This window comes from Podarcis bocagei (assembly GCF_964188305.1).
Source record: "Podarcis bocagei genome assembly, chromosome: 11".
Classification (NCBI taxonomy): domain Eukaryota; kingdom Metazoa; phylum Chordata; class Lepidosauria; order Squamata; family Lacertidae; genus Podarcis; species Podarcis bocagei.
The window spans coordinates 12,784,532-12,802,325 of NC_138136.1; the positions used below are offsets into that span (position 1 = coordinate 12,784,532).

The following is a 17,794-nucleotide window of genomic DNA, read 5'->3' on the forward strand; positions in this document are numbered from 1 at the left end:
CTTCGCCGATCTAGCTACTAGACGTAGAGTTTGCGCGCAGCAGCGTGAGAATGGAAACTGTAATTCAATAAAGACTTTTACTTAATGATCGCTGGCTAGCGTGATCCTCTGTGAGCTAGGATCTTCAAGCAGCTCTGACAGTAAGCTCCGTCTCATCATTGTGGGCATCTACAGCCTCGAGGAGGGGAGAGAAACAGGTGCCTACTAGCGAGCTCACGAACGGCAGACGACATGACGGCTGAGCAGCAGATAGAGGACCTCAGAAAAGCAGTGGCACAACTGAACGCCGAGGTTCTCGCATCCAGGAAGAGAGAGGAGGAGGCAGCTGCCGCCTGCAGGGATCTCCAGGTCAGGTTAGACGTGCTGACAAAGCAGACACCCCGGCAGGAGGGAATTGGGTTGGCGAGACAGACAGGCGGGCTAGTCTCTCACTTCGATGGGAACCTGCAACAGTATCCCAACTTTAGAGCCGACGTACTGTGCGCACTGCAACTGCTGCATAAAGACTTTAGAGATGAACAAGAGAGAGTGGGGTTCATCATGTCCCATCTGCATGGGGATGCGAAAGCATGGCTACGCAATTTATGGAGAGATAAGGATCCGGCGCTCCAGAATGCGGATGCCTTTATTAAAGCGATGGATGGGTGCTTTTTATCAAGTATTGACGTGGATCTTGCACGGAAGGAGGTGCATGGGCTGAGACAAGGGAGGGCCAGCGTCAGGCAGTATCATGCCCGCTTTTTCGCCTTGGTCAGTGCCCTGGAATGGGACAGAGATTCGGCTCCTGTAAGAGACCTCTTTTGGGAGGGGTTGCACAACTCGATTAAAGATGAGATCGCGAGGGGGGAGAGACCCCGAACCACCCAGGAGGTCGTTCAGAGGGCACTGGCAGTGGGGGTGAGGCTGGAAGGACGTCCGTGGAGCAGGGACGACGGGCGTGGAGGGCGCGAACCAGCCGGGGGCCCCTCCTTCCTTCCCAGAGAAGCAGCGCGGGCGCAATCCACGCCTCCGCCAGGAGGAGGAGCCGAACCTATGGAGGTTGGAGGTGCAAGGGCTCAGTCAGCAACCAGAGCCCTAGCACCGGCAGCAGTGAAAGCGAAGCCTCCTAGAGGGAACAGGAAGTGTTACGTCTGTGAGGAACCAGGGCATATGGCAAAAGAGTGTCCCCAGAGGCCCCACAAGCTCACTGCAGCCTCAGCAATGGTGACTGCAGCAACGCAGCAAGGAGGACCACAGCAGGGAAACGACGCAGTCTGGCTGGAGGAAGAGGCACTGGGGCCCAGCCAGACGTGTTAGTGACGCAGTCCCCAGAGATTTTACAGCCCGTGAACCCCCTCCCGCCCAAACCAGTAGTGAGGCTCACAGCATCTCTCCAGCTGCCCAATGGAATCACCATAGACGTGCCAATCACCATCGACTCAGGCAGCAATGCGGACTTTATAGGGCAGGACTTTGTCGACAGGCACGCTGTGCAGTTGCTGCCGGCCACACTGCCCCTGCAGGTTGTCACGGTGGATGGCAGGGAGCTGCTTGGGGGGCAAGTGGTGAAGCAGACGCCACCAATGGTGATGCGACTTGGGAATCACAGAGAAATCATCAGCTTCAACGTCACTCAACTATCTGACACGCCCGTTGTATTGGGCATGAGTTGGCTGGACAAGCACAGCCCAACGATGGCTTGGTACCAGAGGCAGCTGACCTTCGGCTCTTCCTTTTGTGCTGAACACTGCATCGTGCCCAGGCAGGAAGGAGAGGAAGAGGAGTCACAGCTGCTGCTAGGCACGCTGCAAGCGATTCCCCACAAGTACGCTGAATTTTTGGAAGTTTTCTGCGAGAAGGAGGCAGACAGGCTACCCCCTCACAGACCATATGACTGCAAAATTGACCTGCTGCCGGGGGCGGCGCTGCCTAAAGGGAAACTGTATTCCATGTCAGAGGACGAACTGCAAGAACTCAAGGAGTTCATTGATCATAATTTGCAGCGCGGCTTCATCCGGGAGTCCAAGGCAGTGGGGGGCAGTCCCGTATTCTTTGTTAAGAAGCGGGACACGCCCCAAAAGAGACTCGTAGTGGATTACAGGATTTTGAACAGTGTGACTAGGCCATCGGACTTCCCCATGCCCCGAATTGACGACCTCCTCGCAAAGGTACGGAAGGGCAGAGTGTTCACCAAGTTGGACCTGCGGGGGGCGTACAACCTCATTCGCATGCGGGAGGGTGATGAGTGGAAGACAGCCATGTTCACGCCCCTGGGGACCTACGAATATAGAGTTATGCCTTTTGGATTGCAAAATGGCTCCCACGTTTTTCAAGCATTTATGCATCACGTGTTGGCGGGACTTCTCTACAAGACGTGCGTCTGTTTCTTAGATGACATCCTGATCTTTTCGGAGTCGCAGCAGGAGCATGACAAGCACGTCAAGGAAGTGCTGAGCAGGCTAAAGCAACATAGGCTCTACGCCAAGCTGGAGAAGTGCCAATTTGACGTGACGGAGGTGGATTTTCTGGGCTACAAGCTGTCTGACAAGGGGCTCGCCATGGACAGCGCCAAGGTTCGAGCGGTGTTGGATTGGAAGAGCCCGCGCAACCGGAAGGAGGTCCAACGGTTTGTCGGCTTTGCGAACTTCTATCGCAAGTTTATCAAGGGCTTCGCGATGCAGACGGCGGCCATCACTGACACGCTTAGCTCCAAGAAAAAGAAGTTCATTTGGACAGAGCAGGCGGAGCAGTCCTTTCAGGCACTCAAGCGTCTCTTCGCGTCGGAAGAGCAGCTGCTTCATGTCAACCCCAGCAAGCCGATGAGGGTGGAGACAGACGCTTCGGACAGAGCCGTGGGGGCGGTCCTGCTGCAGAAAGACCCGCAGGGGGTGTGGCGACCGGGAGCGTTTTACTCCAGGAAGCTCAGCAAGTCCGAGCAGAACTACACCATATGGGACAGGGAGTTGCTGGCCATTCATGCAGCGTTCAAGGCGTGGAGGCACTTTCTGATCGGCGCCAAGCACACGGTGCAGGTTTGCACGGACCACAAGAATCTAGAGCACTGGCGCACGGCACAGTTCCTGAACCAGAGGCAGATACGTTGGGCTGAGTTCTTTGCGAACTTCGACTTCCGAATAGAGTATGTCCCGGGGGACAACAACATCATGGCAGACGCTCTCTCCCGTAAGCCACAGTATCTGGAGGACGCAACACCAGCGGCCGCCATGCACATCTTCGCACCGACAGTGTGGGCGTGCGCCGCGGCGACCGTGGACCTAGAGGCGGTGCGGCGAGCGTTGCAGGGGGACTCCTTCGCACAAGCAAAGATGGCAGAGGTGCAAAGGGGCAAGGCAGCGGCCGACGGTTTTCAGCTAAGAGATGGATTGCTCATCCGTAAAGGGGCCATCTACGTGCCGGGAGACGAACTTCGAGCCAAGGTGCTGCAGCAGCTGCACGACGCGCCCACGGCCGGGCACTTTGGCAAGGAGAAGACGGTGGAATTAGTAGCCAGGGATTTCTGGTGGCCTGGAATGAGAGGGGAGGTCGCAGACTACGTGGCGAGGTGTGACACCTGCCAGAGGGCCAAACCAGTGCACAAACCGCCGGCCGGACTGTTGGAGCCGCTGCAAACTCCGGTCGAACCTTGGGAAAGGGTGGCCCTGGACTTTGTCACGGATCTGCCCAGCTCAAGGGGCAAGACGGCAGTGCTGGTGGTGGTGGACCTGTTTTCCAAGATGGCGCATTTCATTCCGTGTGCTAAGGTGGCCACGGCGGAGCAAACCGCCAAACTGTTCATAGACCACGTGTTCAAGGTTCACGGTCTGCCACGGTCTATTCTGTCCGACCGCGGGCGGCAGTTCATCTCGAACTTCTGGCAGAAGCTGATGGGCTTCCTGAACGTCAAGATCAACCTGGCGTCGGCGAGACACCCGCAGACCAACGGGCAAGCGGAGCGGGTCAATGCCATCATGCAGCAGTACCTGAGATGTTATGCAAATCAACAGCCTGCGACGTGGGTGGATTACCTGCCGCTTGCAGAGTTCGCCTACAACAACACGAAGCACGTATCCACGGGGGTCACGCCGTTCTTCGCCAACAACGGGAGGCACCCCAGAACCTTCCCGGGACTGGAAAGAATGGGGGAGGGGGAGCCGCAGACAGCAGATGCGTTCGCGTCGGAGCTGCAGGAAGTCCACGATCAGCTGAGGCGCCACCTGGAGCTGGCCAAGCACGCATACAAGGTACAAGCAGACAAGCACAGAAGGGTTGGAGAAGAGCTCCACGTGGGAGACTGGGTTTGGTTAGCGGCCCACGCAGTGCCGGCCAGGTCGTTGGCCAAGAAGAAACTAGGGCATAAACAACTGGGGCCCTACCAAGTCGAAGAGCAGGTCAACCCGGTAGCTTTCAGACTGGCACTTCCGGAGGGTTCCAGAATGCATCCGGTATTCCACAGATCGGTGCTCACTCCCTACAAGGCACCGCACAGGTTCCAGGAACCCGGAACGGCGCCGAGTCCGGCCAGAGACAGAACAGGGCACGTGGGAGCGGCACAGAAGGAGCGCATCAACGAAGTCACGGAGATTTTGGACTCCAGATGGGGGGAAGAGGGGGTAGAATACTTTCTCGCCAAGGAGGGCACCCCGGCCAGTGCGAACAGCTGGGTGCCGGGCTACGCCTTGGACGAACCTCTGCTCAAAGACGAGTTTCATGCCCTCTTCCCACATAGACCTATGCCAGCAGACTTTTTCGACGACTGGCTTTTCACGCCCACGCTTTCGGCCAGCACGTTCCGGGGGTTCGACTCGGACGAGGAACCAACACGAGACGTCCGTTCCCCGGAGGGGTCACCCTCGGGATCTGTCTCAGAACCCTCGTATTGGTGGGACGATAGGCCAGAGGAGCAGTTCCGCAGAAAGTGGCTGGACTGCTCAGGACGAGCAACGCCGCCAGGAGGAAGTGAGGGAGAGACGGACATGGACATTTTCGGGGACGACCCTGGTTTCGAGCACGGCGGCACAGAGATGGAAGCGGAGGTGACCGTCGTCGACGAGAGCAGGGAGGAAGACCCGGAAGAGTTCAGATGGAGGCCCGCCACGGGAAGCGACCGATATCCGACGTTCGTCCCTTTGCAACAGCAGCCCCCAGCTCCAGCACCGGAAGGAGGGGAGGGGGGACTGGGGGGCTTCGAGGGGGGGATGGATGTCAGGGGTTTAGGAGCAGAGGCACGGGCAAGGGAGGAGACAGAGAGCGAAGGGGAGGAGGCAGAAGAAAAGATGAGTGATGACGACGACCCGAGATCTCCCAGTCTTTCCAGTGAATCAGAGGATTCACAGAAAGGAGCACCAGTGGCCAGGGCAAGGGGGGAGTCTAGGGGGGCACCCCAGGAAGATAGAGCCAGAGGGGACTCAGGGGGGAGCAGCTGGAAATCGGGACCAGCGTCACCGCCAGGAAGCAGGGAAGAGGAAGGGAGCCAGGGGGGAAGCGCTGGCAGCTCACCACAGGAGGGAGGGCATGAGTCAGGAGTGGCCACGCCTCCATCGGGGAGCGAAGAAACGGTTAAGAGGAAAGTGGAAGGTTGGGCGCGCGCGCCAAGTTCAAATGCAGAGGAAGGCGGCGCAGTAAGCAGCCCCGAAAGGGAACCAGGTCCTAAAGCCCGGCGCAAGGAGGCAGGAGGGTCCGGGTCAGCGTCAGAAGAATCCCGGAAGGAAGAAGCCCCGGGGGGTAGAGGGACCCAGAGGAGGACAGTCAGGCGGAAAAGGTGGAGCAAGGCTAGGATATTAAGTTGGTGCACACGGGGCGGAGAATCAGACGGAGCTTCGCCGATCTAGCTACTAGACGTAGAGTTTGCGCGCAGCAGCGTGAGAATGGAAACTGTAATTCAATAAAGACTTTTACTTAATGATCGCTGGCTAGCGTGATCCTCTGTGAGCTAGGATCTTCAAGCAGCTCTGACAGCAACTATCTGTAGGCAACAATAAACATCCACAAAAATGGCAAAAGTAGTTTCTTTCCAAAATCTTAAACAATAGCAAATACAGTAAATAAAGAGTTCATTTGTGATATACTAGTGGTTCAGTGCTTGGACATCATTCTGGTAATACAATGTTTCATTGCTAAATACCTTAGTCATCGAGCTATCAGAATCTACTGGAACAGAGTTGCACCCGATTAACAAGTAGAATGAGGAAAATTAAAACTAAAAATACTTTGAGAATGCATAATTGAAGCATATCTTTGTCATAAATGATATACAAGAGAAGACAGTATGTAAACAGCTTAAAGCATGTGGCAACTGGAAACTTACACTCTTGTACATTTGAGTGCCGAGGGCCTTCTGGCAGTTCCCTCATTGCGAGAAGTGAGGTTACAGGGAACCAGGCAGAGGGCCTTCTCAGTAGTGGTGCCCACCCTGTGGAACGCCCTCCCATCAGATGTCAAGGAAATAAACAACTATCTGACTCTTAGAAGGCATCTGAAGGCAAACCCGTTTAGGGAAGTTTTTAATGTTTGATGTTTTATTCTGTTTTAATGTTCGGTTGGGAGCCACCCAGAGTGGCTGGGGAAACTCAGTCAGATGGGCGGCATACAAATAAATTATTATTATTATTATTATTATTATTATTATTATTATTATTATTATTCAAGAAAAAGAGGTGCCGGAACTCACCATGAATACTTCCTTGGTTCTCTTATAATGGCAATGGCACCCACCTGAGAGGTGCCAGAAGTGAGTTCTAGTGTGTTCCAGCTGAAACAAAAGCCAGCCTTGTACCTTCTAGTCTGCAAGAAGCAAAATGGCTGGTTTATGCTGAGGTGAGGAACAAATGGAAGGACAGGTATGGCAATACGGATTACCCATCAAAACACCATGGGTTGGCATTTTGATGACGATGTCATGCCGATAGTGCAGAAATTCACATGCATGAACAGCACCAGTTCTGCAATAAGGAAACGTTCAGCTATCTGTTTTGCAAGTTAACCATAGCAGCATTTGTTTCTCTTTGCTATCATGTCAAAGTTGAGTGTGACAAATCATCAGAATTACTAATTGATCAAGCTTGTTTGAGTGATTAAGCTACAGCACAACCCATTTATAAGAGATGCTTCGTTCATAGACCTCTTGCCAGACAGGATGTTGTTGCACCTATACTGACACTGCCACGTCAGACTGTGCCTAGGTTGCTAAAAATAAGTGTCTGTCAACTTCTGATTTGTACTTTTAAAGGCACAAAATACACATTCTTAGGATACATACAATAAGACAAGAGGAGACTTAAATTCAGTTTTATTTTTCCTCACTTCCTTGTAGCTCCTAGCACATGTACAGTTGTTGCCACACGCTCTGCTCTGTGGAATGATTCTTTCAACAACATTTGATCAGGGAGACACAGATTGGCAGTGCCTATCCACCAACCCTTAATATGTAACTTTGACCTTAGCAGATGGCTAACCTCCCCCTTCCCAAGCCATTTTTTCAGCATAGTAATGGGTACAAAGACATATACTAGAATATGGTGTGCATTAAAATATATTCATGAAAATAACATACAAGCATGAAGTATATTGGGAAAAATTGCTTTGGGGGGAAATGTGTGTGAGACAAAATTGCATACAAAGTGTCTGCATTAGGAAAAATTTGCACTAAGATTGTGACGAATTTTCGTGAGCACTTATTATTATTATTTTTTTAAAGCAAGGTGATGTGGAAATGAGAAGTGGAAAGAAACTGAAATGGACAGATCTTCACATCCCTAGCCAGGGGTGAGTCAGGCCAAGAAAATCTGTTTTGGTATGGATTGCCCCTAGCGATAGGGCAATGATCTAGTCTAATGCTTTTCCCAGCTGTTCTTTATTCAGAAGGAAAGCCAAGCTATTCACTTCCCTAATGGTTTTCGGCCAGTATGGAGAGACCTTTTTTAGGAAGGTCATTGGTTTTTAGTGGCTTCATTAAAAAAACAAAACAACCCCACTGATCTTATTGATTTATCTATTTCTACTTTGTTGCTTGTTTCTTCTTTTAATAATGCTGCTTCCAGTGTTTTTTCATTGTATTCAGTCTAGTGGAGGCCTCCACTGATGAAAGAAAAGGGAGGCAATTTTTGCTAATCCACACACAAACATCCCTGCACCCCTGAAAATCGGCGGCAAATGCTTGCGGAACTCTCTGGAGCAGCTTGGAAGATGGTGTGCCCCTTCTTCCATTAACGGCAGCTCCTCTTGAATAAAATATTCTTCCACAGAATGTCAATAATGGATGCGACACATTAAGCTAAAATAATTCAGTGCTCAAATATAAATAAAACTTAAAACAGCAGAAGCAACTTTACTGAGAATTCAAAACACAGGTAGATGAAATATTTTTGGGTTGGCATTTTCAACTCATCAAGCCAGGGGCCTGGTGAGCAGCCATAGGAAGAGTATGCCTTGTAGAGGCACTATGGCGTGCCAAGGCCCCGTGACCCCATTGCTCCCTATGTAACGAATAACCATGCAAGATAGCAGCATATAGATTTGGGTTCAAATAGGCCACAACTTGATTTGCGTGGACAGGCGGAGTCCCCCAAACCCCGTGTGGCCCCTGTGTGGAATAACGACTCAAGACAACGTGCTATGGGATTAAAATTGGCCACAGCTTTATTATGTTTCAGATGTGGGGAGACCTTGGCTCAGGCATTGGGCGTTTATCCCTCCCAGTCCCCTGCCGGGTATCTGGGGAGCATCAGGGTTATCTAGAGGCTGGAGGGAGATGGGCTGGCTCTGGAGAACATATGTTCAAGCAGAGAGAGCCCGCCCCCGTTACACCGCCGTCACAGGAGAGAGCAATGACAACCTCTAGGAGTATGGCCAAAGCCTCCCCTCAAAACAACCCCTTTAAGGGGGAGCCCTGGTATCACCGCTGCAAAGAGAAGGGGGGCGTGGGTCACCGCTGCACACCCTCCCCCATTTAGGGAAGATAGACTAAAGGATTCTGCCCAAGGTCTGATACTGCCAAAGTTGTGACGTTTAGCTGTGGGAAAGGCAAACCTGCCAATGCAGGAGAATTCCTTTCTGGCCCTTCAACAGCGACCTTGACATAGCAGCACCCGCGTACCTGTGGAGAAAAGGTTAACCTGCAAAAGAAGTCTTAACTGAGGGTGGGTAGGGTGGGAGAAGCTCTGGATTCCCAGGTAAGATCCTCCCCCTATTGTGTGGGCAGGGTGGTCCCTCGCCCTACCTGGCCTGATCACCTTGGCAACGCCTCTCCAGGCGGGATTGGGCAACTGACTGAGATAGGCGGAGACCTCCAGGTATCCCACCTGGGGAAGGCAAAGCCAAGCCTGTGCTAATGGTGCCGAATAGGGTCCAGGGGGCTGCGCGCGACCAGGCAAAGGGTGCCCCCCATTTAATGTGGGGAGCGGTCATTGTTACAGATGTGAAAGGTTGGGCATAGGCATTGAGTGAAGCCCTTTATTCAGCCCATCTGCTGGGAGTGTATCTAAGGGTAACGAACATTTTGCGGGGAGCCCTATGGCCTACATCAAAGAAGGGTAACCCCAAGGGGTCCACTTTGATGAGTGCTATGGCCCTAGCCCTCGCCGAATGTCGAATGGAAAGAACTCACAGATCCCTTTAACAGGATACCGTTAACCAAGGAGGGGCAGGCAGAGGCTACAACCTTCCCTCCAGCCAAGACTTAGGCTTACCGAATGCCTAACCCCCAAGCAAAACAGTCAAGGCTCACCGCCAACCCCTTCACACCTGCAACCATCCCTTTATACCCTCAACTAGATTGTCTAGCCAAATCTGGTTGCCTAACTCAGGTAGGACACCCCATTGTTATGATATAAGGTCTCCTGGTTAAACAGGGAGCGGGTGGAGCTGTGGTCTAAACCACAAAGCCTCTAGGGCTTGCTGATTAGAAGGTCGGCAGTTCGAGTCCACACAATGGGGTGAGCTCCCGTAGCTCTGTCCCAGCTCCTGCCAACCTAGCAGTTCAGAAGCATGCCAGTGCAAGTAGATAAATAGGTACCACTGTGGTGGGAAGGTAAACGGCGTTTCCGTGCGCTCTAGTTTCCATCACGGTGTCCTGTTGTGCCAGAAGCGGTTTAGTCCTGCTGGCCACATGAGCTGGAAGGCTGTCTGTGGACAAACACTGGCTCCCTTTGCCTGAAAGCAGAGATGAGCGCCACACCCCATAGTCGCCTTTGACTGGACTTAACCATCCAGGGTCCTTTACCTCTTTCTTTTCACCTGGTCAAATGTAATGCCGGGGTGCTAAATCAACCTGCCATTCATGCACTGCTTTCTTTCTGGCCCGATTAATGCCTGCTGGGTATGGACTCTTATGCCATTTCTGCCTCTCAAGCAAATCGGACCAAACAATGGTCACATCCAGGAATATTGCGAGGATCGAGGACATGGGCAGTGGCCAGGCCGTAACACCGCCAGCCTGGTGAAGGTTAGAGGACCTGTCAAGGAAGTCCTTATCCCAGCCATCAACTCTGCCACTTCAGATATTAGGATACCTGGGGATTGGCCTCTGTTGATGCTCTCAACAAAGGGGCAGTACTGGTAGGAGCTGCTGGTTATTTTGATGCCCATGTCCCCAACTACTCCAACTGTTCAAACAATTCAAAAGACAAAGGCTAATATTTGTAACTTAAAACGTTTATTTTGTATACCTTATATACAGAATATCACGGGAAACATAGAAACTTGTAGGCACAAATTACATGTTAACTGTGGCTGAATAAAATATTAGATATAATGAAACTGCAACAATAAATATATCTGAATGATAACTATATAGCTTAGCTTATGCACTTATATAAAATCCATGCTTTGTGAATAGCATACGTGTCCATATTATGTTTTCATGATGCTGAAATTCCTTGAAAGTTTTAAACATGTCATTGTGTGTGTGTGTACATTTTCAAATATCTCATGTCTATTAGCATCACACTTGGAAATAAACCACAAACTGGAATAAAGCTGTACAACTAATTTCCCCCACTAAGAGTTTCTTCCATCTATCAAAAAGAAAAAGCCCACCCCACCTTATACCAGTTATAGCAAAACAAATATTTTGATAAACTCACATGTATGTAAAATCTATTATAAATTACAAGGACAACGGAAGGGTACAATATAAAATATATCCACCTTAGAATTACTGGTCCAGGAATAAATATTGCTTCTATACTAGCCCTGCACAGATAAATGCAAGGCGATAAAACATAGTCATGGCTTATTATATTGTTTGGAGTGTGGGGTCAACAAGGAACAAAAAGATATTATCCGTACATGTAACAGTGAATTGTTTGCCAGAGCCTTATGTGTCTGAAATAGCTTTTTACTAGGCAAGTTAGATGTCTAAATTTGATTCTTTAGGTTTCATGGGTGCAAATGGATTAGGACTGCAATCATTGGCTGCATTTAGGGATTAGGCAAACCTTCCTTCACATTATATAATATAAGCTGCAATGAAGTTAAGAAGGCTTTGTAACAGCTTTCTCTTTGGGGATTCTGTGCATTTGCAAAAGGTATATATTACTGGCTGTTCTGGGACAACGGTATCCTGCAGGCTTGCTCTTTGTTATATACTCTCCAACCTTTTGATACTGCAAACACGGGCATGTTTCTAATGCCCTGGTTCTCATACCAAGGATCACTGTCCAAACCCCTATCTTCAGTTCCTGTCCAAAACCACCTGCCTCCAGTCAATTTAAAAGCAGGAAAGTGTATGTTCATTTGGTTCAAGATATAGGAGAAAAACACAATTGCCGTGCAATAAATTATCAGAAGTTCAAAAGATACTTCTGTTGCTGCAGTAGATGAAATGGCAGGCTGTACACTGTGTGCTCCCTTAGTATTCAGGTGCATTCATTGCCATTAGATGTTGTGCATATATTCCCACTTTCTTGGGGGTTTTTTCCTTAGTTGGTTGGACTGTTGTTTCATTTGCATTGTTTTGTTACTGCATACCCTCCAACATTTATCGGATGATAAAATAGGGACGTCCTATTCAATTAATAATAATAATAACAATATGCACAACAGTCTCTATATGAAACCCAACCAGCTAAGAACAAAACTCCCAAGAAAATGCAAATAATAATAATAGCAATAATAATAATAATTTATACTGCAGCCATCTGTCTGGTTTGCCCCGGCCACGCTGGGCACTTCCAACATATGTAAAAACATAATAAAACCTTTAAAAACTTCCCTACACATGGCTGCCTTCAGATGTCTTCTGAAGGTTGTGTAGTTACTTATCTCCTTGGCTCGGGGTTCACATAACTCCATACCCTCCAACATTTCTCCAACAAAAATAAGGATGTCCTACCATACCCTCTAGTATTTCTCCCATGAAAATAAGGATGTCCTAAGGAAGAGCGGAACATTCTGGGGTCAAATCAGAAACTGGGACTGTCCCTGGAAAACAGGGACACTTGGAGGGTCTGTTGGTACCTCCAGCTTTCTTAGACAATTTAAATGGGTAGAATAAATAAAGAAATAGCAAAGAAATAAAACAGAAACCCTGGGAAAGGAGCTGAAACCTAGAAGAGGACCAGGAGAGCAATTCATGCTAAAGGCAGCCTCTAAATTCCAAAGAGGGGCATTGATTTACCGTGGGAGACTTCGGAGCCCATGCTGTTTCCAAAGATGGAATACTTTATCCAACTAGCTAGCTGCCTTTCTGTGGAGATTTTCAGGATTTTCTATTGCTTGGGATGGAGAAAGTAAATGCCAGCAAGGAAAGGCCTCAAATGGGTTGGAGCTGGACTATTTGGCTTCCATGGACCTCAGTTAAGAAACATATCAGCTCCGAGTGGATGGCCACAGCCAGCCACAAGTCAATCCCCCTGGAGTTTTGATGTTTTTCATAAGTTAATCCTGAGATTCCTATTCAAGATGCCCATTCACTTCAAAGGCTGTATATAGCCTGTTATTTTTTAACATCCAGCTACATGATGTCTCACATAATACGTCTTTCTTTTGGTTTGTCTCTTTTCTTAATCAAATCCCAAATGGAAAAGATAAAAACCTTTGCCAAAGCGCTGGCTTGCAGGCAGAACAGACCAATTATGTGGTTACGTATTGAATTATTGCCTGGCTCAGTGCTGTTGGATTTTCCGACAGCTAGGAAGAAGACTCACTCAGCAGAAAATGAGACAAACGTCTTGCGCGCAATTAGAAATGGTTTTGAAATGCCTGCTTCTAGGAGCAATCCCAATCCTGTGAAATCAAGAGGCGGGGGGAAAGGGGAAAGGGGAAAGAAACTTGCTTTGGGGTACATTCTTTGGGTGAACACACCCAAATGGATCCAGTGGTTTGCTTCCTCTGGAGAAGGAAACTTGTTGGATTCAACCCATCTATTCTACATGTGAAGGAAGCCATTCCAATAGACTGAAAACTGAAAGCAAATGCTTCAGATCCCACTGAATGGGTGTCAAAACCATTTGCATAACTCTTCAGAACTTAAAATTAATCTCCATAGACATTTAATCTAGAGCAAATACATGATGTACTTTGTGTTTATGTGAACATCAGCAAAGAGGCTGCACACCTACATGCATATACTCTCGACGGATGTTCAGATTAAGACTGAGCTGACATTTCTCCCAGATTCCTGAAAATATTCCTGCCATTAAAACAGGGGCTGATTTTCTGCCACTGTCCAGGGGGGAAGTGGGGGGGTGAGAGGATTTCCTCCAAAGCTTTTAAGAGATAGCTATCCCTTACCTTGTCGGCAAGATATTGTGGAGAAAGCCTTAGGCAGTTTCCTTTGGGCCACATTTCCCAGAATGCCCTGGGAGCGACAGGTTGTGATATGGCCTTGTTCCTAAGGCATTCTGGGAAACTGCAGACAGAAACTTCTGTGAGTGGCAGGGTCTTTTTTTGTTTAAAAATGATTCCATTGCCACCCAACAAATGATCAAAAATAAATTTCTAATTTTGGGGGCGCAGCTCTAGTTCAAATGGATGTGTGGCAGTCAGGGGTGGGGCCTGCTGATGTAATGCCACACCCTCTAAATGCTCATTTGTTCCATAAAGGTCAAATGTCCATAAAGGGGTTCTGTATTCACCCTTGGTGCATCAGGCCTTGTTAAGTCTCTTCCATCTATTTTTCCTTGGACCATGGAAGGTAAACGGGCATAAACTGTGGTCTCATATTGCAGGCATCTGCTTGTCTGCAATTCTCTTTGTATTCCAGCAACGGGGTGCAAGGATTAAAGGGTTCACAGCATTAAAGTATTTGTGAACAATGTGTATTCCAATGCGAAGGATGCCTTTAAGTAGCTTTTGGGTGGCATTTGAAATGTAACGTGCGTGCTATTTTTATAGACACTTAATTGCATTTTCCAGCTTTTGATACACACACTTGCCAAAATGTTAATATGTTCTGCTTCAAAGTAGCTCATTCTCTTCACGATGCAGCTTTTAGTTTAAAAAACAACAGCAGCAACATCTTGCTTTGACGCATGTACAGTGGTACCTCTGGTTACGAACTTAATTCGTTCCGGAGGTCTGTTCTTAACCTGAAACCGTTCTTAACCTGAGGTACCACTTTAGCTAATGGGGCCTCCTGCTGCCGCCAGCATGCGATTTCTGTTCTCATTCTGAGGTAAAGTTCTTAACCTGAGGTACTACTTCCAGATTAGCGGAGTCTGTAACCCGAAGTGTTTGTAACCCGAGGTACCACTGTACTGTAATGAAAATGTCATTTGGCACAGAGGTTTTGCCCTGCCCATTCAAGAGTCGCAAACCATACTAAGTCCATCATTTGCCCATCCTGAACCCGCACCTGGCAGCATATGAGATGCAGGTAATCCTGTGCTACTCCCTGATGCCACAACTGACATGTGGGAAGGCTGGATTTGGAAACCTGTCTTATCATATATCCCCACCCCTCAGGGACTGTCCCCAGCCCTCCAGCTTAAAGGAGCAGGGATGAGTACTGAGATCAATTTTTTCTGTCCTTACAGAAAACACCTAGCCAATCTGATGTTTGGTGAGAATAAAAAATGGGGTGGGGGATGTTTACAGGTGCATGCGACTAATTCAGCTGGTACCCATATCAACTATGCATCCTTTGGAGAGTCAAATGTAATGGGTCTACTTCAGTATTATAAGATAAAAATAAAGAAATATCTGGCAAGTTGAGTGTTATAGATTTCACCCCCGGGTCAAAAACATTTCCTCTCCCCTCGCATCCTCATACCAGATAATTGTCATGCTACTCAGAACAGCTAATCGGCAATGTTAGATCTATTCGCAAAGGGGAGGTGGTCAGATTATCCATCCCATGGGAGAGAATAATATTTGGTGCTGCCTGATGTGACTGAGGCCTTGATATTTCATCAGGGCATTATGAAAAGTACAAAGGTGAGGGGGGGGGAAACATCTTAGTTCAGTGTTCATCAGTATCATAAAGGATGTGAAGAAGAATAGAGTGTAAGAATTCAGTGTAAGAATAAACTTGCAATCCAGGAAAGCTATGTTAACTTAACCCTAAATTTAGTTCTACTTCCAAATATATATTTTTGTAGATAAATACATCTTTCATTAATTCTACATATAGCATTAGCATAAAATTTTAAACTAACAACTCCTCATCTTTACATAGTGGCAACGATACCGGCGGGAGTACTTTGTTGTGGATATTTCATTTTCTATTCTCTCGAAAAGAGATATCGCTCTTCTTCTGGTAACTGCTTTGCTGCCGCTGCTGTTAAATGTCTAATTTATAAAAGGGTTGAGAGGTTGGTAGCGCTTTCACTCCACACAACTGTTTACTTCTGGTGTATTTTCAAAACAGCTATTAATAAAACAGTCTCACATGTTTGTTTGTTTTCCATTGTGTACAGGTCTGAAACATGGTACAGTCAGAAGAAGGAGTCTAGATGGCAGCTCCGGGATAATGCTATTTTCACATAATGACACATTTGCCTTTCAGCTTCTCTTTCCTTTTCTGCTGCTTGCTTTTTTTGCCATCAATCTGTAAGCTCACAGTCCTGCGTTTCTCCAAGTTCAGCAGCTCCTGGAACAACTCCTTCACGTTGTGGTTCATCTTGGCAGAGGTCTCCATGAAGGCACACTTCCACTTTTTGGCCAGGGCTTCTCCATCATTGGTCTGTACCTCTCGGTTGTGGTCCTCGTCGTTCTTGTTCCCCACCAGCATGATTGGGATGCTGTCTATATCCCCTTTGATTTGGCAGATCTGTTCGTAGATAGGCTTGAGTTCCTCCAAGGACTGCCGGCTGGTGACGGAGTAGACCAAAATGAAAGCATGTCCTTTGGAAATAGACAAACGCTGCATGGCAGGAAACTGATGGCTCCCTGTTGTGTCAGTGATCTGCAAAGTGCATATGCTCTTATCACAGCTGATCACCTGCCTGTAGGTGTCTTCAATTGTAGGGATGTAACTGTCTCTGAAGGTGCCTTTAACAAATCTCAGGACCAAGGAACTCTTGCCAACTCCTCCTGCTCCAAACACCACCACCCTGTAATCATTGCTTTGTTCAGGCATGGTTTTTCAAGCTTTGCGCTGCTCAACGAGGAAAAGAAACCTGCATGTGGGAAGAAATAGGAATCATCTATTAACATTTTGTGGTGGGGATAGTTCAAAATAAATCCAGGACGCTAGAAATGGGAAACATGACCTATGTTATTGCACAGTGTGCATGATGAGGCTCTTTCTTCTCAATTTTAGATGTCCATCTTTCAGTACAAAGCACAGCCATAAATTTATATAACTTACTGTCTTTCTATGATTTTGAGACTCATGCAAAGAGGAAGTGTTCACTATTGGTAAATTCCCACAGAGAGGAGCAGAGACATTCCAAACATTGAAGGATAACACTCGCTCTACCTTTTCAAATGGAAATGGGGAAACTCTGCCCCAAATTTGGCCTGCCAAGCAGTTTCCCCCAAACCACACCCACCTGCCTCATGTCTGGCATCATTTGTGACATCAGGTGTGGGGTAGGTAGAGACATGGCACTAAGCTCCCCATTGCCTCCCCGTGTTGGTAGCAGGCAGCAGCACTCAGTGCTGAGCAACGCCACCCCACCAACTTCTATCTGTTTACACCAACCACACATCTTTGTGTTTGCTGAAATGCTGAAGTGCAGGGGTGGCTCATAAATAAGGGTGAGACTTCAAATTACCGTATTTTGAGCTCTATAAGACTCACTTTTTCCCACCTAAAAAGTAAGGGGAAATGTGTGTGCGTCTTATGGAGCGAATGCAGGCTGCGCAGGTATCCCAGAAGCCAGAACAGCAAGAGGGATTGCTGCTTTCACTACGAAATGATCCCTCTTGCTGTTCTGGCTTCTGAGATTCAGAATATATTTTTTTCTTGTTTTCCTCCTCCAAAAACTAGGTACGTCTTGTGGTCTGGTGCATCTTATAGAGTGAAAAATATGGTACATATACAGTGGTACCTCGGGTTAAGTACTTAATTCGTTCCGGAGGTCCATTCTTAACCTGAAACTGTTCTTAATCTGGAGCACCACTTTAGCTAATGGGGCCTCCCACTGCTGCCGCACCACCGCCACACGATTTCTGTTCTCATCCTGAAGCAAAGTTCTTAACCCGAGGTACTATTTCTGGGTTAGCGGAGTCTGTAACCTGAAGCGTCTGTAACCTGAAGCGTCTGTAACCTGAAGTACCACTGTAGAAGGTTCTCCAAGAGAAGCCAGCCAGCTCCTGCTAAGATGACAGTCAACACTAGACCACTTTTCTATGTGTAAGGGAGAATTCAATGCCATGATTCCCATTGAAATGACTGTCCCTATCGTGCCCCTGTGTGGTATTCTGGGGGGAC

At 48.2% G+C, this 17,794-nt stretch overlaps 1 protein-coding gene across 2 annotated transcripts in view; it reads right to left on the minus strand.

The window, feature by feature from the left end:
- Positions 1–10,610: 10,610 nt before the first annotated feature.
- DIRAS2 (DIRAS family GTPase 2) overlaps positions 10,611–17,794 on the minus strand; it is a 31,420-nt gene continuing 24,236 nt past the window's right edge. The window contains exons 2-3 of one of the 2 annotated variants that reach the window (XR_014013137.1): positions 13,786–16,535; positions 10,611–13,748 (exon numbers count right to left, since the gene is read on the minus strand). Coding sequence is in view for 1 of the 2 variants with exons in the window: in XM_081213924.1 (XP_081070050.1) it covers positions 15,896–16,495 (600 nt within the window). In the remaining variant the exon portion in view is untranslated. Of the gene's footprint in view, positions 16,536–17,794 lie in introns of both variants that reach the window. The other variant, XM_081213924.1, reaches the window with a different exon arrangement.